The following is a 19,678-nucleotide window of genomic DNA, read 5'->3' as shown; positions in this document are numbered from 1 at the left end:
TGATGAGGATTTGGGGGGCGGTGGAGGTGGGGTTGTGCGAGTGCGGTAGGCAGTCTGGCTTACTTGCCTAGGGGCTACCGGCGGGAATGAGGAGGGGATAGATACCCAGCATAGAGTAAATGCATGCTAATGATATTTGTGCCACTACCCTGCCACTTGCCTCCGTATACACCCACCGCAAGCTTACAACCCCAGTCCCTCAACCTGCCCCAGAAACTCCCCCCTCGCTCCCCGCAACAGTCCATCCACATCCACGCCCCCCAAATACTTCTCACTCACGCCGGTATTAACCCTCTTCGCAAGCAGCTCCTTCAACTCCCAGCGCCACTGCTTAACCTCAGCCTTGGTCACCGCGCGCGCCTCCTTCTCCCTCAACTTCTTGCCACTGCCCTTCCCCTTCCACAACCCCGCAGCCTCCAGCTCCTCGGCATTAAACTCGACCCCCAGCTCCTCCGCGGCATTCCTCATCCAATCATCCTCCTTCGCTCCCTTCTCCTTGGCAATCCCCGTCTCGGTAATCTTCTTCGCCAGCCCCACGCGCGGACGCAGGTGCGAGACCAGACGGCGGTCGATATCGATGGTATGGACGCCGACGCCGGCGCTGGCGAGCTGCGCGCGCGACGAGTTGACGGCGGCGGCGGCGTGGACCTTGGCGATCAGGCGCTGTGTCGGTACCGCCTCTTTGGGCCCGCACAGCAGGATGGAGATGCCCGACGTGCTGGCGCGCGCCGTGCGGCCCGACCGGTGCACGTAGTCGTCGGCGGACCGTGGTACGTGGTAGTGGATGACGAGGTCGATGTTGGGGATGTCGAGCCCGCGCGCGGCGACGTCGGTTGCTATGAGGGATGGAGGAGGAGGTGGTGGAGGAGGTTGGATGATGAGGGGGTTTGGGTGGTGGTTGTTAGGCCCGCCTTTGAAGCCGCTCGAATGGAGCGGAGCCCGGGCTTTTTTGTTCCATGTCCGAGTGGAGTGCAAAGGCGGGGAGATTTAGGGCCTGCAGGAAGGGGGTGAGGCGGCGGACAGTGTTGATCGAGTTAGTAAAGACTAGCGCGCGGCGGGTGGGCTGTAGGAGGAGGACTGAGTAGAGGTACAGGTCCTTTTCGAGATCACCGCATTGAATCAGGCCTTCTTTGAGATTCTCGGCCATCTGGGAAATGGGATTGGTGTCGACAAACTTGGGGCGCTCCTCTCGGAAATTGAGCTTCTTCAGGAGATACTCTAGCGATTCGGTGTCGCTGGTAAGGTTAAAACGAGCTTTCCCGGCCAGCTTTTGCTGCAGGTTCTTGTTGAAAGTGGCCGAGAAAACGAGTGTTTGGCGGTGATGCCGCGGCGCCTCGTCGTCGGAATCGCCATCGGCTTCCTCCCCTGGCACGGTCCGGTCTATCGCCTTCAGAATCTCTTCGGCGTCCTTGAAGTGGCCGTCTTTGAGAAGCCGATCCGCCTCATCAACAACCAGAAAGTCGATACCCCTGAGTGACCCGAGCACAGAGTTGCTTGAACTCATCAACTCCCACATTCTACCTGGCGTTCCGACCACGATGTCGGCCCTCTCCAACTGACGTTGCTGCTTCTGCACCGCTAGGCCACCGGTCACTGAACAAATGTAGGGGCCGGTGGTGAGCCCGGCGCAGAGCAACTTGAGATGATCGCAGATTTGGTGGGCGAGTTCTCGAGTCGGCGAAAGAATCATGGCGATCGGCCCCTTCTTCTCGGCAGTCTGGTTCTCGGCTCTCTTGGCCAACCAGCTCTCCACGATAGGAATCCCAAAAGCTAGCGTTTTTCCAGAGCCTGTTGCTGCTTTCCCAACAACATCATGGCCGTTCATGATTTGGGGAATAGCTCTGGCTTGAATCGCGGTCGGTTTGGCGAACTTGAGGCGTGCGATAGACGACAGGATCTGGGGGGAAAGGTCAAGCGGGACCCACTGGGACATGTCGATGTCGTTGTCCTCAGCCTCGGCTTCGGCGAGGTCAGCGGCCTGGGCGAAGACGTTGGCTTCAAGTTCAGTGTCCTCCTTGGCCTGCTCGACCTTGGCGCCCTTCTTTTCCTTCTTTTCTTTCTTCTCTTTCTCCTTCTTTTGATCCTTGGCGTCGGGTTTTGGCGCAGTCTTCTCCTCACCCTTGGAACCCTTTTTCTTTTTTTTGGACTCCTTGTTTAGAGTTACGGGTGCCGTCTGCTCCGTAGACTCTGTAGGGCTTTCCCCTAAAGCTCCATCGGCTTCTTCTGGCGCATCATCGAACCCCCCAAACTCTTCACTGGCATCCGACTCGGCAGTAACAGCAGCCATCTAAAGTGAGTGAGCGAGTGTAAGATATCAGAGACGCGCAGAACGCAAACACTTACAAACTTTACAGTGTCGCCATCCCGCACAATCTCAACGCCCTCCACCTCCTCCAGGCCGTAGAAGCCCTCGGCATCATCATACATTTCGGGCAGCTCGACCGTCTTCCATGCCAGCGAATCAACGCTCGTCACGCGCTTTCCGGCATTTGACTTTTGACGCTTGGAGCCGGCATTGTGTGCTTTGGGGCGCTTTCCCTGTCCCTCGGAACGTTTCCTCTTCTTGTCGATGGCCATGTTGTGAGATATCCTGGTGAGCTGTGAGTGAGGGTGGCTTGTTGAATCTGAAATGAAAAATCGCAAGAAAATGGTTGGTACCAAATCACTGAAAGCTGAGTCCCACTTTTACCCGTACTGGCGCACCCAGCGCTGACCAAATCTTGACCGCCTTCCTAATACGGCTTACGCTTCACAGCGTTACCGTAAATTACGGCAGATGCCCCTCCACCAAGCTTCAATTTCATGTCCGTCCCTTTGCGATGAATGGAATGAGTCTTTCACCTGCCTGGTTAATTCACATCAAGCATCCCCCACAGCACCTACCATTTTCTCCAAAATTCCCTTCTTACCACACAGATCTGCGTAAAGCGGGGGTTTTAGGCCCTTTTTATTTTCTCTTAATTGGGCAACACAGTGACAGTGACCCCTGAACTGTGACTTTTGTCGGCATTCGAGAGATCGCGGGGTTGCTTCTGTTTTTTTTTTCCTCCATATCCCACCAAATCCAAAATGGGAAAGTCCTCCAAAGACAAGCGCGACGCCTATTACAGGCTCGCAAAAGAGCAAGGCTGGCGCGCAAGGAGTGCCTTCAAACTGCTCCAGCTCGACGAGGGTGAGTCAACCTCAACTCAATGGTCCATTGCTCTCTTGCACACCCGTGAGACTGACACCAACAGAGTTCAACCTGTTTGAGGATGTCACCCGAGTCGTTGACCTCTGCGCTGCTCCGGGGAGTTGGTCTCAGGTACTCTCTCGAGTGCTTATCAAGGGCGAGAAGTTCGGCCGTTGTGCCTGGCAGGACAGGGAAGCCAAGTTCCGCCAGCACATGCTCAATGTTGTCCCCTCGGATACAACCCCTGATCAGGAAAAGCCGATCTCGAAGGATGAGGTCCCCCAAGCGCAGTTGAAGCCACGGAAAGACGTGAAAATTGTGTCCATCGATCTCCAGCCTATCAGCCCACTCCCCGGCATTATCACCCTCCGCGCCGACATCACCCACCCGGCTACTGTTCCCTTGCTTTTGAAGGCCTTGGACCCCGACTACGACCCGGAGACGATGAATCAACAGGCTTCACAGCCTGTGGACCTCGTCATCAGTGATGGTGCCCCCGACGTTACGGGCTTGCACGACCTCGATATCTACGTGCAGTCCCAGTTGCTCTTTGCCGCCCTCAACCTCGCCCTGTGCGTGCTGAAGCCCGGCGGCAAGTTCGTCGCCAAGATTTTCAGGGGCCGCAACGTGGATCTGCTCTACGCACAACTCAAGATCTTCTTTGAGAAGGTGTACGTGGCCAAGCCCCGCTCATCGCGGGCGAGCAGTGTCGAGGCGTTTATCGTATGCATCAACTTCCAGCCTCCCGAAGGCTTCAAGGCCAGCTTGGAGGAGCCTCTCGGTGTCGGCAACCGACTGCCCAAGATGCTAGCAGAACAGAATGCAGTGGCACCAATCACGGCACCAGTCTTGATGCAGAATCACGAAACCGGAGCCTGGAACGTGACCCCTGAGCGGACACAGATGGTGGACGAGCATGGCATTGAGGAAGTCGAGGTTGACGACCTATCAACCGAGCCGCACGACAAGGACATCCGCTGGATTGCCCCCTTCGTGGCATGCGGCGACCTCTCCGCGTTCGACTCGGATGCTTCGTACAAACTTCCAGACGACCACGTCTCGCTCGACCCGGTTCAGCCACCCACCGCGCCCCCCTACAAACGCGCCATTGAAATCAGGAGAGCCAACGGTGGGGCATACGGAAAACCACCAGGCAAATAAATAATTAACCTCAACCAAATAAAACACCAACCATTTCCCCCCTTGACCAGCTCCGCCCCACGTCCTGTCTCCCTCCCTCTCTCAACTCACTCCCTATAAACATTTCCACCCCCCTTCCTCTCCATAATAAACAACCCCCCACCCTCACCCCCCTCCGACGTAATCACCCTCGCCCCCATCCTCGTCTCGTACATCCTCACCGCCGTCGCGTCGCGCGTCAGCAGCAGGCACCGCCGCAGCTCGGGCCACCCGGCAAGCACCTCGTCCACACACTGCACCAGCCACTTCCCCAAGCCGCGCCCTTGGTGCGCGGGGAGCACGTACACGTCGGTCAGGTAGCCGAAGGTCGTGTAGTCGGTTACTAGGCGGGCGAAGCCCGTCATGGGGGGTGAAGTGGCTTTTTGTCCTTTGGGGAGGGGGGTTAGTTTGGGGGGTGGTTGGTGAAGGGGAAATGGAAAGGTGGTAGGGGAACGGGAGAGGATGGCGGAGTTAGTGAAGGGTGTTAAGAGGGCGTTGAATCACCTTGGCAGTTCCCATCCTCTGCCGGGGCGGCGTACAGTCCGAAACAGAGCGACTGCTCGACGCAGAGCTTCAAGGCGGCGGGCGTGAGCGGCTTGGCCCAGTACACCATGTCGGAGGCGAAGGCGGCGTTGACCGCTTCCAGTTGGATGAGGGAGGGGTCGGTCGAGATGGTGTAGCTCGTCCCGGACACTTCGCGCGTCCAGGTGCGTGGTGGGAAGGGGGGTGTCATCTTTGTTGTTGTTGGGCTTGGGTCTGGTGCCGGGACTGGGACTGGGGCTTTACTACTGCCGAAGGGGGTATGGTGGGGTTTGGTTTGATTTGGTTGGAGAGTTTGAGTTCTAGCTAGAATTCGCATAACTAGAGGGGAAGGAGTTGGGTCTTTATCTTCAGAAACCACACCCTGTTAATCACAACTACCAATTGAGTCACAGTGGAGGGAAAGCGTGAAACCGGCTAGCAGATGAGTCATCTCGTGTTCGTCGCGTTCGGAAATGGAACGGCTACTACTCTTTACACCATTTCGTAGTTCGCATCCTTCATAAAAACAAATCTGGTGTACAAGACATTATGTTATTATTGCCTAAAGATGGTAGAATTGAAATGGCAAAGCAAGACAACACATCAAGGACTGGTGATAAAGAAGAAGGCCACCCCTCTGGTCCACCCCCTGAAAACACAACAGCAGATTAACCTCCCACCCGCCAACAAACAACAACGACCCTAGGCATCTAGTAGTAGAGCGGGTTCTCGGGATCAGTCAGATCGAAAATGACGCTCGAGTGCGGCTTGGCACCGCCGCGGTTGGCGAACTCGCGCTGGAAATCGATGGAGCGGTTGAAGCTCAGGCTGCCGTCGTCGAGGATGTCGACGTACAGGGCCTTGAAGTCGGCCGGCGTGTTAATGAGGCCCAGGTTGCCCGTCTGCACAAAGTAGTCGGTGACCACAAGGTGCTTCTGGTCGGGCGTGACCTTGACGTAGTGGGGGCCGATGGTCGGCTGCTCCTTCGTCGGGGTTGTCCAGGCGCTTGACGTTGTTCAGGTCGCTGATGTCGAGAGCCGCGATGTGGTTGGCGGTGGTCAGGGAGAGGTAGAAGAAGCGGCCGTCTTGGGTGATGTCGGTGCTGCGGAGGGGTTAGTTGGCTTTGGCCCAAGCAGATGTTTTGGTAGGGATTCAAGGTGGGAACTCACTAGATGGCGACGGTGTCCCGGGCCTTGGGGCCGAGGTCGAAGAGCAGCTCGGCAACGCCGGGCTTGCCGTGGGCGTCCTTGCGCTCGGGGTAGATGATCCAGACCTGGCCCAGGTGGACGGCCGTAGCGAGAGCAGCGCCCTCAGGGTTGCCAGGGATGTGCTTGACATCTTGGATACCGCCACCCTGCACGTTCATTAACGACCTGATCGAAAGACTTCGCTACTTCAAAAAACACTTACGTCCGGGATGGTGATGGTGTTGAGAATCTTCTTCGTGTCCAGGTCCCACAGGCGCAGAGTGTTCGCCTTCCTGACGCCGAGACTCGGGTGCAGGATGCTCACCGGCTCAACGAAGTCCGAGGTGAGGATGTTCTTCCTCTCCCAGTCGATGCTCAGGCCGTGGGGGTTGAACTGCTCGCCGAGAATGTTCAGCGTGCTCTCCACATCCTGGGGCCATTCGTGGATAATGTTGAAGTCGGCATCGGTCTCAACCAGGCGGCCGGGCGAGGTGCCGACAGCCGAGCCCATGTACGTGATGTAGAAACCGCCATCGGGCTTCGCGCGGATCTCATCGGCGATCGAGGAGAGAAGAGCCCGGTTGCTCTTCTTGAACGTGGGGCGATAGGGGTTGGTCGTGTCGAAGTAGAAGGCCGTGTCCTGCTCTTGTCAGCGGGTGATCTATCGCAATCATCTTGATGGGGACGCACCTGGGTTTTGAGCAGAGACAGGAGGCCGCCTCCAACCAAGGTCTTGCCATCGAGCGAGGGACCGAGATGGTGAGGGTCGTTGCCGCTGCTGGGCACATCCGTGATCCATAGGAGAGTACCGAATGTGTCCTAAATTAGTCAGATTTTGTCAACGAGAGAAGGGGTAGTAGTTCCCACATCATCCAGACTGTAGGTCGCGAGGAAGTCTGTAGAGCGGGTCAGCATGTCGAATCAGACGACCCAAACGCCAGATCACGTACCCTTGTGCTGCCTGTCACCAGCACCCGTCCAGAAATACCCAATCTTCTTGGGCTTGATATCGCTGGCCGTAAAAGGAGGGCTGTCCAGCGCGGGCGTGGGGACCTGGAGAATGGGCAGCGGGGGAGCGAGGTTGTTCAGGGGCTCCGTGACTCCGGGGATGCTGGGAATCAGCGGAGGCAGGGACAGGCACTGCGCAAGGGCAGCGTAGGGGATGAGCTGGATAATGGGTGAGGTCTTCATCGTGAAGGGATTAAGTGATTAACCGGTTGTCAGCAAAGGAGTGAACAAGGCTGAAGATGCTGTCGAATCCGAGGATGATGGAGAAACTTCTGGGCTGAGAGAGCATCCGAGAGGCTCCCTCTTATACATCTTCAAGTCCTCATCCTCGTTTCCGCGATGCCATCATAGTTCACCTCCTTTTCTTCGGTTCGCTCTGATGCGACTTCCATTACAGAGCACGCAACTCGATGGTTTCCCGCCATCTTGACCGCGACGGATGTTGGGTGTCGGAACAAGCAACGATCGACTAAGACTAAGATCGACCGAGTTAGGAAGATGTGCCCCCATTCTCTTCCTGCAGCGACGGCGTGATGGGCGCGGGTGAGTTGTTGTGGGCCGGGGAGGGAGAGAGGCCTAGTAGTCGGTGGCGTAGATGACGCTAAACGTCGGATGGGGGAAACATCATGGTGATCGCATGGGGTTCGGTCCCCGACCCGAGAGGGGAGAGACTCAGTGCTGGTGTGCCCAAAATACCACACCCCACACTGAGTATAGGTTCTAGTGTACAGTGGTAAGACTGCAGACCTTAACGCGTGTGACCACCTACTTGTTACTCTAGGGGTCGAGTCACGGTTGGTATCTTGTTGTGCCCAAGATCCATGAGTGTTGACGGACTTACTGACATGCATAATATTGCCCTGGTTCCGGCACATCTTCATCGATCATGTAACCCCACAATATGTGACCTTGGCAACCTGGCGGCCGGAACGCGCCAAGGCAGATGAAGCGCCGAGATGAGAGATGCAGTGGGTGGGTGGTGGGCATGACATGTCTGCATGTATGTGCATGCACTAGCCGCACTGCATGTCAGCTGGAACACCCCATCCCATGTACGAAGTACTTCTGGAGATTCAATTGCCCAATGATATGATGTTGCTCCTGTACGGTGCCTGAATTCTCCGTGACATAATAGGGGGGGATCGAAAATTCAGGCTTGGAGCTGAAAAATGGCGGGCGTGAAGCTTGATATCACGACATGCTTGGCATGGTGGTGACATCGTAGCCCTGTCGGTAGATCTCCACGTGAAGCAGCAACCTCGACGTCTAATCCATTTTAAGCCATGATCGACTTTTCCCGTTTCTTTTCTGTCTTGCAGCCTCGTGGGAGCTGACAAAACCCACTGGTTGGGGTTAGTTCGGCAGCCATCCGACCCGGGAGTGCTAGATCTGGAGATGCTGATCGGAATTTGACATCTGCAAGCGGGGATGTATCGTCAGTGGGGGTAATGATGTTGTCATAGCGAGATCGCCGAGCTGGAGCGATTAGTGAGTCGGGATCGGGGCTACTGGTTCGTTGGTTGTTCCCCCGGGTTGCATGCCTAAAGGGCAAGTCGGCGACCTGAGCGCCTAGATCATGATCCTATCCCCATGTCTTGGATGAGAGCGCTGCCTTGTCTGTCTCGGGAAGGTGGCCTCCGCTGTGCGCCGCGGGTCATCACCCACCGCGAACTTGTTCTCTGTCAGGCACGAACACCTCGATGTCGATCATGACCAAGCTTCAAAGGAGGAACTCGTGTAACCCCCCACGCTTGCCCGCTGGTTCTCGCCCTACTCTTTTTCCATACCTCCCTCCCCCCTGAACGACTCACCAACAATGCCCTTCCCCCTGAACGACTCACCAACAATGCCCTTCCCCCTGAACGACTCACCAACAATGCCCTTCACGCTTGGAGCTCCTCTTCCCGTCAACCCCAACTCTCACGACTACGTGTGCTTTGGACTCGCTCCCTCATCCCGTCTACTGACCCGCATCCCCTGCTTTGATACATCATTAGGTCAGTGTTGATACCCAACAATATTCCACTATTCACCAAAAGAAAGGCAGCATTGTGCTGGAAGTGGCCGAAGAACGGCAGAGGCCTCGGGTTGTCTCCTTGGAAAAGCCAAACAACTAGCCGAGAGGAAAAGATTGATCAAATTCAATCTGCTATACAAAATCCCTTCGCATTTGCGTGACGGTGCTGGGAAAACAACCCCGAGTTAGGGAAAAAAAAAACCAGTACCAAGGGATGGGAAAAAGAACTCAAACGCCCTCCAATTTGTCAGTCTTCATTCCTCTAGTAGTCGTCTCCACGACTGAAAACCTCCTTGTGCGTCCCACGAAGGAGGAAAGTCTGCAAGAATGTTAGCTTCAACTAATCACTGGGAGCAGGACCCTCAGACAACGCACATGCTCAAACTGGGCCGAGTACGACCCCTTGACGTCCATCAGCGGCCCATACTCTTCCACGACGCCTTGTTGGACCAAGCAGTTCATCTGCGCAATTCGTTAGCACGGGTGTTCACCCAACATCCATCGGGAACAAGTCGGACTCACGCCAGCCAGGTACTTCTCGACGTTGAGGCGCTCGAGATAACGGCGGCAGAACACGATCGTGCCAAAGTTCTCTCTAATGGTCTTATGCAGACGCTTGGCAGAAGGCAGAGCCACGGGCACATTTAGCGGGGCATTGTGGTTGAGCCCGTAACCGTAGACGCCAACCTACTCGGGCGTTAGCATTCCCCCTTATTTCGCATCGTCCAGCTCTTTGGAGACTCACGTCATCGACTATGTAGCCGCGCCCCGTCGACCCGAAGGTCTCGATGGCAAAGACCTCGCCCTCTTCCATCTTGGTCTGGTCGCGGTTCTTCACAAACGGGATGGACTTGCCACCGTGAATGCGGTACTGGTGGATGTTGTGACCTGATAAGTTTCTGATGGGCTTGACACGGTACGTCTTGCCGCGGATTTCAACCTCGTAGCTCTCCATCACTTCTTGGATCGCAGCGCTGACGTCGCTGATACGCACGTCAATACCGGCCGTCTGCAATATTGTTAGTTGTCAAACTCCCCGCCACCATGTAAGGGAACTCGTCACCTTAACACCCGTGTTGGTCGCATCCTTGACCGCAGCCAAGAGATTGTCGTAGGTCGGGTCGAACGCCGTGGTGAAAGCGCTGTCGACGATCCAGCCGTTGATGTGGACCCCGAAGTCGACAGTCAAGACATCCTGTTCTTGTAGCAAGACTGGCTTTTGACCAGGGTTGGGCGTGTAATGTGCGACCTGGTTGTTCAAGCACAGGCCTGTGGGGAAGCCCATGCCGGACTTGAGGGCCTCTCCGGTTTCTAAGCCGGCATTATCTAGCAGCGCCCGGACACTATCCTCGATACCGACGGCAATGTCGTAAAGGGACACGCCGGGTTTGGCTGTCTCGTGCACCCATCGCCGGGTCTGGCGGTGGATCTCGGCGGCTTTGCGGTAGTTTCGGAGGAAGGTGTCGTCTTCCCAGTGCTGCCGAGCGTTCGAGCGACGCTCGGCGGCTGTGGTGCGTGCCGTGGCCTGGTATTCCAGCACTTCGCCCTCAGGGAAGTTGCCGGAGGGGAACAGCTTGTCCAACGGGATCCTCGGGGGGGAGGATTGCTCGCCAGGAGAGTCGGCCTTGCTCTTCTTCTTGGACTTCTTCTTGTTGCGCTTCTTGCGCTTCTTTTGAGTGGATTCAGCGTCGGCGGATGCTGGGTTTACTTCACCGCCGTCACCGTCGCTCTCTTCATCGTCACCACCATCTCCGAGGCAGCCGTCTCCGGCTCTCGACATGTCCGGGCTACGCGATTCTCCTCCCGACATAGGGTTCGAGTCATCCAGACTGGGGGCGTCACCTGGCAAAAATGAGCACGTGCATTCAAAAATACTTCATCTACTTTAGAAATGCGATCACGTACCATGCCCATGCTGCCGACGCTCATCGTTCTCTGGAGATTTAGCGCCCATTCCGACATTTACGGGTTGGGAATGCTTCTTTGAAAGCTTGCGGCGACTCAGTACGGAAGAATGAGAAAAAGGGAGAATTGCAGGTGTCCAGCGAAAGATTCCAGAAGGAGCAAACCTCTGGCCTTAAACCCGAGAGAGCATCCCCGCTGGTGCTAGCCCCTGTGAAGGATGAATACCCGCTTTTCTTCGGCTCGTCTCGGTGGGCTTGGCAGACAACATGGCACACCCCACATTCCCTTTCTCGGGAAGCTGCGTGACTGCCAAGCTTGTGAAGATTTGTTACGCTGTCAAGCCGTCGGGTGCTACAATCAATGCACGATAGAAGTGCAGCCACTGTTGGCTGAGTAGGCGTTCCTTACAGCCGTGCCCAAGGCTACCTACCTATGACTGATGTCAGTCGCCTTGCCAATGCCCGGTCGCGCGCAAAGGTGTCACTAAGATGTGATACCTAATGGGAAGGCTGTTGTTGGTGCAATCAAGAAGATAAACCCGTAATAAAAATTTAGGCCCTTCTCATAATGTCCTAGGAAGATATGTAGGAGAAGTAAAAGGCGATATCTCGTTCCGAGTGCACATAATCGATCCTCGATGGCAAACTCTTGCTGCATTCGGGTTCCGAATAGCTTCAGCGGACCCGACCCCACGAATGCGGGGTATTTCTTCAGCATGCCGTTTGTGGCTTTGTGCTCCCGGGTGGGTCCCGTCCCACACATTTCTCCTATTTGGACCGCGCTTGAACCTCTTCGCAACTTCAACTTGACAGTCAGCGGGTGGATCGAGTTGGACTTCATTATTTGCCCGCCAACTCACCCACGTTCGCCGCGACCCCTTTCTCCGTCATATTTTCGGCAGTTCTTGGGAGCAGAATGCGCATTACGTGCGGATGAAATGGGTCGCTCTTCGACACCTTGGCACCGGGTTGGACGGACCGCGCTAAGCCCTCGATCTTGAAACAGATGATGGCATCAAAAGAACGGTTACAACAATGGGGAGTCGGGCTCCAATGAGTAACAGCGTCAGCCACGTGTCATGGCGATGCTCTACCAAAAGGCTGCAGGGAGGCGCGCGGCAAGAGGTCATTCCAAGCTCAACCTAGGTAGCTCCGGGCCTCGAGCTTGAGCTTCAAGGAAAGCGGGCCAGTGGAGGAGGGTTATGGGGACCATGGAGGGAAGCGACGGGAATACCTCAAATCAACAGCAAACAAAGCCGCGAGGCCCTTGAAGCAAACGGAAAATTCAGCGGCCGAACGGTTGGAATTCCGAGGGGTTTTTGACTGGGGGTTTGGGGAAACGAGGTCGCGGGTGCTGATGGTGGGTGGTGCCGGTGTTGCTGCTTGCACACCACTGGCAACCCCGTGTTTTTGTGCCGCCCACCTTTTGTTTTCCTTCCGGCATTCGACATTTCGGCTCTGCAAAACACCCTTCTTATCCCATTATCCGCATACTTTCCGTTCAAACAGATATTCTCGAGTACGAAATCATTTTCTTCTCCGACCTAATCTTGCGACTTCTTGTTGCCCAAACCTTCTTTTCCACTGTGAGTCGAACTTTCCGTCCTGCGACGGAGCTTGGCTTTTCTCGCGCTGTGCGACAGCGCGCGACAGAAGCGACACATTGCGCGTTGGACCTCCGCCTGTCGCGCCCCATGCTCACCACCACTCTCGCGCTCTGCTTGCCCTTTTTGTGGTTGACCTATGCTTATCCATTTGGGCAGAGTACTAGTTCCAAGTAAAAGCGCTGTTATGGCTCGCGAAACGCGGTCGGCGACGGGCAACTCCAAGCCGCGCGTCATCCCGGTCATCGACACCGCGCCCACTATCACGCGCAAGCCCGCAACCAAGAAGAAGGCTGTCCCCAAGAGGGAGGCCAAGGGCGCCAAACCCACTGGCGTGACCAAGAAGAGGGTCCCCAAGAAGGACGGCGCGGTCGCTAAGGTAGGCATACCCTTTCACTCACGCAACCACACCGACCCGGTTGCTGCAGGCCTACGGTCTTCAGCGCAGATACTCAACCCGGGTACTGACAAACGCTACTATAGGTCAAGGCCGCCGTGAAGAAGACGGCGAAGAAGGCGACCGCGACTGAGAAGAAGACGGAGGAGAAGGCCGAGAAGGTTGAAAAGGCTGACAAGGTACATCCCCATATGCATGGGCTTGGTGATCTTGACGTCTCCAATCATACATCTGCAATCCCCCCCTGAGTCCCTTCATCGTGAGAGCATACCGCTGACCAATTGTTGAATTAGGAGGTCAAGCCCAAGACAACAGCTAAGAAGTAGAGAGGGGCTGCCGCCGAATTATCGCATGCTGTCGTCTTCTGTTTTCTCGTCTGTTCAATCGTCTCTATCGAGCAAGCTACGGTGCTCTACTTGCCCTTGCTCTCTTTTCTTGGTTAATCACGTCTCGTTTCTCTGGTTTGGGTCCTGCTTCAGTTGGCAGAGCATTTTGTCAGGGTTGTTCTCTTAGCGTGGTGCAGGGAAGGGATGTATGAAGTAACAAGGTGTTGTCTGTATCTATTGGCTTGTTCCGAGCGTAGAGGAATGCTTTAAGTTGTCCATCCCGACGCTCGTTCCCACTCGATGAAGATATGGGCGACATGATGGAAGACCGGATAAAACTAACACCCAGTTCGTTGCGCCCACTCTTCATTGAGGTTGTAGATAGAGTACAGATTGGAAAAGGTGATCTGGGTGATACAAATATCAGTATTTATCAAATAGAAATTTTCCGGATATCCCACGACTGGGAACTTGATAACTACTCCCTCCTCTCCCTTGAAGAGCAGGTCGTAAAGAAGCATCAGCCCCGCTTGAGTGGTTGACTCCGGCAGGCAAGCCGAGTCAAGTCTATCCTGGCCTGCACCAATCAGCGCGGACAACAGGGCCCAAGCCAAGCCTGGAACGTCGCGCATGCAACTCCCTTGTCTGCCGCGCAACAGACGTGAATGGTCGCGAATCTCAATTGTTTGAAGAGCTCCAAGCTCCTTCTCAAAACTCCAACAAACAGCATCGACATGAACATATCGCGTCTATTGACGCCCCCCACACATCATGCATATTATCAAACCTTCATGGTTGCGACATAGTGGTGAGTACCCAAACATACACCTTCCGCAACACTGCGACATTCTTGCCTGTAGGACCGGACCTTTGGCTGATGACGAGTTGTGCAGGGGAGCAAAAGGATTTCGAGGTCTACAGCTGCCACATTTCCCCCGATGGTTCGCGACTCGCCACCGCCGGCGGAGGTACGTTGACACGACTACGCAGCTCTCTCTTGGACATCCATGCTCACTTGCGATAGACGGCCATGTCCGTGTCTGGTCGACCAAAGCCATCTTCAACGCCGACCATCCGGATCACGGCAAACCACGACAGCTTTGCCACATGAGCCACCACTTGGGCACCATCCATTCCGTCCGATTCTCCCCGAATGGCCGTTACCTCGCTTCTGGCGCCGACGACAGGGTCATCTGCATTTACCAACTCGATAGCAACCCACCTTCGCATACAGCAACCTTTGGTATGGCCCGCAGGAATAAGAGACGTCGAGTTGGGTCCGGAGGCTGACTGGAAGATACAGGCACGAACGAACCCCCGCCTGTTGAAAATTGGAAAACACATAAGCGCCTCGTCGGCCACGACAGCGATGTCCAGGACCTCGCCTGGTCATACGACAACTCGATCCTCGTTTCCGTCGGGCTAGATTCCAAGGTGGTGGTATGGTCGGGACACACTTTCGAGAAACTGAAGACCATCGCCGTGCATCAGAGCCATGTTAAGGGTATCACATTCGACCCCGCCAACAAGTTCTTCGCGACGGCGGGCGACGACCGACACATCAAGATCTTCCGCTTCACCCCGCCCCCGCCGAACGCAACCCAGCATGACATGGTCAACAACTTCGTCCTCGAGACAACCATCAGCGCGCCGTTCAAGAGCTCGCCGCTTACGACATACTTCAGGAGATGCAGCTGGTCGCCAGACGGGAACCACATCGCCGCGGCCAATGCAGTCAACGGGCCGGTGAGCAGTGTTGCCATCATTGAGCGCTCGAGATGGGACAGTGAGATCAACCTGATCGGCCACGAGGGGCCCACCGAAGTTTGCATGTTTTCCCCCCGCCTATTCCATACACAGAAACCCAGCGACAACGCGACCGATAAAGGCTCGCCCGGCCTGGTAACCGTCATAGCATCCGCAGGGCAGGACAAGACATTGAGCATATGGAACACAAACACCTCGCGGCCCGTGGTTATTCTGCAGGATGTGGCATCCAAGTCCATGTCCGACCTCGCTTGGACCCCCGATGGTCAGACGTTGTTCGCCTCGAGCTTAGACGGCACCATTCTCGCCGTCAAGTTTGAGATGGGCGAGTTGGGTTGGGTGGCAACCGCCGAGGAGAACGATAAGGCATTGCAAAAGTACGGCGGGTCGAGAAAAGGGATGGGAACCGCTGAAGATGTCGACGGTTTACACCTTGAGAATCACAGCAAAGAGGGCGAGCTGCGCGGAGCTGAGTCAAGGATGGGTGCGCTGATGGGAGATTTTCAACCCGAGGACAAGGGCAAGCCAGTCACAACGAACGGCTCAAGGCCAACGGCCAAGAATGGTGAGGCGAATGGCACGACAGAGCCAAAAGAGAAGGAGGCCCCAAAGGCAGCGCCGGCCGAGGAAAATGTAGAGAAGACGGCCGAAAGGATAGCGGAACTGAAGTCGCGAGTACAGGTCACCAAGGACGGCAAGAAGAGGGTGGCGCCATTACTGGTCTCGTCATCTGCCACCGGCCTTTTGTCATTGCCTCAATCACAACTTGTCGGCGCGAAGTCGACCAAAACAACCCAGAGCGATACACCGCAAACCATACTAGACCTGTCCAAACCATCCCACGGCCTGCCGAGAGGCGGCATAGCCGCCATGCTTTTAGGCAACAAGCGGAAGGCCGCTGCCATGGAGGGAGAGGAGGAGGACGAGCTCGCGGGCAGGCGGCCTTCAGCTGGACCCGTGCCGATTCTAATTGACACCCCTGAAGGGTTAGAACCCGCTCCCTTGAGCGCCCCTGCTCAAGGCGTTGTACCGACTCCGGAGTACCTCCGGCCTGCCGTCATAAGTCCGGCCATCTCCTTCTCCCAAACCAGACTGGCCGTGCCCAAGGTGCGATCACACATTGTGAGGCCCCTGGAGAAGGGCGTTCTCCAAGGAGAATCGACCCTCGACGAAGCGTCCAAAGTGCCAGAGAATATCGTCCTCGAGGCCAAAAACCCCATCAGACTCCGCGAGCCCGCCCACATCTCGGCCTCCAAACGAGGCGCCCGCCTGTGGCAAGACTACCTCCCACGCGCCATCATTCTCGTAACCGGTAACAAACACTTCTGGGCCGCCGCTTGCGAAGATGGCTCCGTGCACACCTGGACCCCTGCCGGCCGCCGCCTCCTCAATGGCATCATCCTCGAGTCCCAGCCCGTTATCCTGGAATCCCGTGAGCATTGGCTCCTGTGCATTACCTCAGTTGGTCTCTGCCACGTCTTCAACATCAAAACCATGTCCGCTGCCCACCCGCCTGTTTCCTTAGCGCCCATCCTCGACATCGCCATCACCTCCCTCTCCCTCGAGGGCCCGACACCCGCTCCCGGGGTCACATCCGCACACCTCAACAGCGTCGGCGCTGTCGTCGTCACCCTCAGCAACGGGGACGGTTTCTATTACTCCTCCACCATGTACGCGTGGCAGCGCCTCTCAGAATCCTGGTGGGCGCTGGGCAGCCAATACTGGAACAGTAACGACTCGTCCATCAGCGCGCTGTCGACGACGGCCGTGGGGCCCGTGACGGCCAAGAACATAAACGGCACCGCATCCTCCACAACCACAACCACAACCCCGGACAAGCCAGACACCGCCGCAACCGCCGAGGTCGGCGTTTCGGCGGGCATCATCCCGCACCTCGAGCGCCACACCACCAGCGAGTTCCTGCTCAAGGGCCGCGCCTTCACCCTACAGCGCCTCATCAAGACCCTGCTCTCCAAGGACGGCTTCGAGGGCTTCGAGAGCACCGTCAGCGTCGCTCACCTCGAGAACCGCATCGCCGGCGCCCTGGCCCTCGGCGCCCGCGAGGAGTTTCGTCTCTACCTGTTTATGTATGCGAAGCGCATCGGGGCGGAGGGGTTGAGGGGTAAGGTGGAGGAGTTGTTGAATTGCTTGGTGGGGGGGTTGTTGCAGCAGAAGGGGGCTCCTACCAATGGTGGTGGTGGGAGTGGGGAGGCGAAGGGGTGGTTTGGGAAAGGGGAGATGCTGGGTGGGTGGGAGAGACGGGAGTTGTTGAAGGGGGTTGTTCTTATTCTGGGTAAGTGCTATCCCTCTCCCTTTTTGCCGTGCATGTATGGCTCTGGCTCTCAGAGGCCCTGACTATTACACTCACTCATTCACTGAATTGGGTTGCTGACTCTGTTGATGCAGGCAAATTCCGCGACCTCCAGCGGCTCACCGTCCAGTATGCTCGCATCTTGGGGCTGACTGCCGACGGCGAGGATGAGGAGAATGATGATAATAACGGTGGAGGTGGCGGCGAGAATGGCGCGGTGGCTGAGGAGATGGAGTTGGAGGAGCAGTAGTGCGCCTGTTGTTGACTGCCTATTCGGTCGCGTCGGCGATCGTCGGTGATGCGGGATCGGAATCTGGATCTAGCTATGGACGGACGGACCTACTTTGCGCTGCCAGGCCGCCGGCCGTATTGAAGTGCTTGGGCTCGTTGGGGACGGAGGTTGAGGGGTGGTCGAGCTAAGTAACGGCCGTGCCTTCAGGCTCGTCGTCATGGATGGAGATATCCCCTGATTGCCCGATATTCATGGCTTCAGGTCCACCGTCAACGGTATTATCCGACTCTGGGTTTGTGGGTGGGGGGAGTCCGGGCGAGGAAACGCTGCCCAGCTCGTTGCATGAAGATGCCTGGTCCAGCGACGCGGACTTGTCATCGTCTTCGAGGTCGTATGTTACGGCGTATGCCTCTTTGGAACTTCGTTGTGTGTGGAAGATATTTAGAAGGGAAAGGACGGGTATGGGGGTGAAGATGAAGATGTGTGCACATGAGTGGTGCAGTTGCTGCTACTGCTGGTGCCGCCGCTGGTGATAGTGGCGACACGCGGATGCCACTGACGCGCCGCAACCTCGCCCTTCTTGCTTGCTAGCGCCCCGCGTGGTGGAAATGGTGATCTGACAGTGCCCTAGTCGGCTCAGTGGCCTCTCACTTGAGCTTTGGGGAGGGGAATGGGTGGAGCTTTCGGCTTTCTTGTTTCTATTTCGAGTTGTGGGTGGGAAGGCGCATGATAGGGGTGTATTTTTTTGCAACGGTGAATCGGCGTATGGATGAGCTTCGGTCTAGGGTGTTGTCGTGTAGAAGAGCGGTGTTTCTTTGGGCCTAAGTTGAACAGCATAGGTTGTGGCCTGTTCACTGGTTTGTTTTTCTGTGAGTGTGAAGTAGGGTCGCTCCTAGCGAAAAAGCCTCCTGGTTAGGCTGTATTTAAGTTGGCGGGGTCGTTTCGAATGAATCACTCACGTACATGCCGAGTTCAAGCTCTCGTGCCGTAGCTCACCCTTGGTAAGTCTCTCCACGCTGTGGTTCTTTGGACGGCCCTCTAAGAAGAAATCGAGGTATAAGGCACTCTGTTTACCTGGAGGTAGAAATCACGTAAGCACGTGGTTCACATGATGCACCGTCGTGGTTGCAGATGTCATGTTACGATGTCATGATACCATACTTTGTTACGCAGACATATGTACATATGCCAAGGGGGGATGAGGCTGAGACCTCATCTACGTGACTTGATCAGATGAGAGCTTCCGTAATGTCAAAACTCAAGATATTTAGACGCATGTACAAAGGGGGACATCGAACCCAAGTCCATTAACTATTAACTGCACATCCAAAATCCCCCTGACTGGAAACTGTGATCAAATGGCGGGGAAATAGTCAGCCCAAGTCGACTTGTAGACCGCCTGAGGCATAGCACGCAGACTCGATAGGCCCACAGCAACTAGGACGAGCCGAGCAACGCAGTACAAGCCCATGGTGATGTAGACAAGCCACGTGTTGAAGGCAGTAGGCAGTAGGCTGCGACGGGGGAAAACGCCGAGCCTCGCCACCTCCTCAACCATTTTTTTCGATCCGTGACCGTCTATGAGACGGAAAAGCCGATGGAGGTTGGAGCTGTATCCAGGCGGTAGGTCGAGATCGGGTCGGTTTTGGAAGGTTCCCTTCTTGTCAACAAAATCGAGTATCCTTTGCCGCAGATCGCACTCAAGGGTGGAAGCTTCGTCCAGTGATCGAAGCAGGTTCCTATAGGGGATCTGAGTGGAAGTATAAGCCCGATAACGTTGGAACAAGTTTATGTTGTAGAAGTCATCCAAGCGCCCGCGGATGAGATTAGCCTCCATCTTTTCTTGGGGACTTTCGAGCTGCCAGCAGAGCTCACGCAGAACGCGTATGGTAGCGGATAGAAAGTCCCACGGATTACCCTGGCGCCAGGTGGACTGGGACAGCGGGATGCCTAACAGGCCCAGCGGCGGCAGAGTGATGGTGAGGATGGTGCAGACGTGCCAGATGGTTGCTTCGGCTGCCGTAGGAAAGTCGAAGTCCCAGGCAATGGCGT

At 56.1% G+C, this 19,678-nt stretch overlaps 7 protein-coding genes across 7 annotated transcripts in view; 3 read left to right on the top strand and 4 right to left on the bottom strand.

The window, feature by feature from the left end:
• The window catches only part of CHGG_09060 (uncharacterized protein), a gene marked incomplete at both ends in the record, with an annotated part of 4,009 nt that extends 1,432 nt beyond the window's left edge, over positions 1-2,577 (bottom strand). The window contains 3 exons of the mRNA XM_001226986.1: positions 280-836; positions 1,111-2,287; positions 2,344-2,577. Coding sequence (XP_001226987.1) covers positions 280-836; positions 1,111-2,287; positions 2,344-2,577 — 1,968 coding nt within the window. The remainder of the gene's footprint in view (positions 1-279; positions 837-1,110; positions 2,288-2,343) is intronic.
• A 492-nt stretch (positions 2,578-3,069) lies between these two features.
• On the top strand, positions 3,070-4,333 carry CHGG_09059 (uncharacterized protein; the record flags this gene model as incomplete). The annotated part of the gene is made up of 2 exons (XM_001226985.1): positions 3,070-3,172; positions 3,237-4,333. 2 exons carry the CDS (start codon positions 3,070-3,072, stop codon positions 4,331-4,333), a joined length of 1,200 nt encoding a protein of 399 aa, XP_001226986.1.
• Positions 4,334-5,583: 1,250 nt separating this feature from the next.
• On the bottom strand, positions 5,584-7,943 carry CHGG_09058 (uncharacterized protein; the record flags this gene model as incomplete). The annotated part of the gene is made up of 6 exons (XM_001226984.1): positions 5,584-5,878; positions 6,043-6,263; positions 6,386-6,700; positions 6,751-6,879; positions 7,011-7,021; positions 7,910-7,943. The coding sequence occupies 6 exons, from the start codon at positions 7,941-7,943 to the stop codon at positions 5,584-5,586; spliced, it is 1,005 nt and encodes a 334-aa protein (XP_001226985.1).
• A 1,404-nt stretch (positions 7,944-9,347) lies between these two features.
• On the bottom strand, positions 9,348-10,895 carry CHGG_09057 (uncharacterized protein; the record flags this gene model as incomplete). Its single annotated transcript, XM_001226983.1, has 5 exons — positions 9,348-9,404; positions 9,461-9,547; positions 9,608-9,772; positions 9,831-10,094; positions 10,149-10,895. The coding sequence occupies 5 exons, from the start codon at positions 10,893-10,895 to the stop codon at positions 9,348-9,350; spliced, it is 1,320 nt and encodes a 439-aa protein (XP_001226984.1).
• Positions 10,896-12,780: 1,885 nt separating this feature from the next.
• CHGG_09056 (uncharacterized protein) lies at positions 12,781-13,316 on the top strand (the record flags this gene model as incomplete). The annotated part of the gene is made up of 3 exons (XM_001226982.1): positions 12,781-12,972; positions 13,077-13,169; positions 13,284-13,316. The coding sequence occupies 3 exons, from the start codon at positions 12,781-12,783 to the stop codon at positions 13,314-13,316; spliced, it is 318 nt and encodes a 105-aa protein (XP_001226983.1).
• A 771-nt stretch (positions 13,317-14,087) lies between these two features.
• CHGG_09055 (uncharacterized protein) lies at positions 14,088-17,644 on the top strand (the record flags this gene model as incomplete). Its single annotated transcript, XM_001226981.1, has 5 exons — positions 14,088-14,124; positions 14,210-14,284; positions 14,341-14,559; positions 14,620-17,376; positions 17,490-17,644. The coding sequence occupies 5 exons, from the start codon at positions 14,088-14,090 to the stop codon at positions 17,642-17,644; spliced, it is 3,243 nt and encodes a 1,080-aa protein (XP_001226982.1).
• A 1,336-nt stretch (positions 17,645-18,980) lies between these two features.
• CHGG_09054 (uncharacterized protein) overlaps positions 18,981-19,678 on the bottom strand; it is a gene marked incomplete at both ends in the record, with an annotated part of 1,381 nt that continues 683 nt past the window's right edge. Inside the window, one exon of the mRNA XM_001226980.1 lies at positions 18,981-19,642. Coding sequence (XP_001226981.1) covers positions 18,981-19,642 — 662 coding nt within the window. The remainder of the gene's footprint in view (positions 19,643-19,678) is intronic.

This window comes from Chaetomium globosum, genomic scaffold (genome assembly GCF_000143365.1).
Source record: "Chaetomium globosum CBS 148.51 scaffold_6 genomic scaffold, whole genome shotgun sequence".
In the NCBI taxonomy this organism is placed as follows: domain Eukaryota; kingdom Fungi; phylum Ascomycota; class Sordariomycetes; order Sordariales; family Chaetomiaceae; genus Chaetomium; species Chaetomium globosum.
This window is presented reverse-complemented; position numbering and strand designations above follow the sequence as displayed.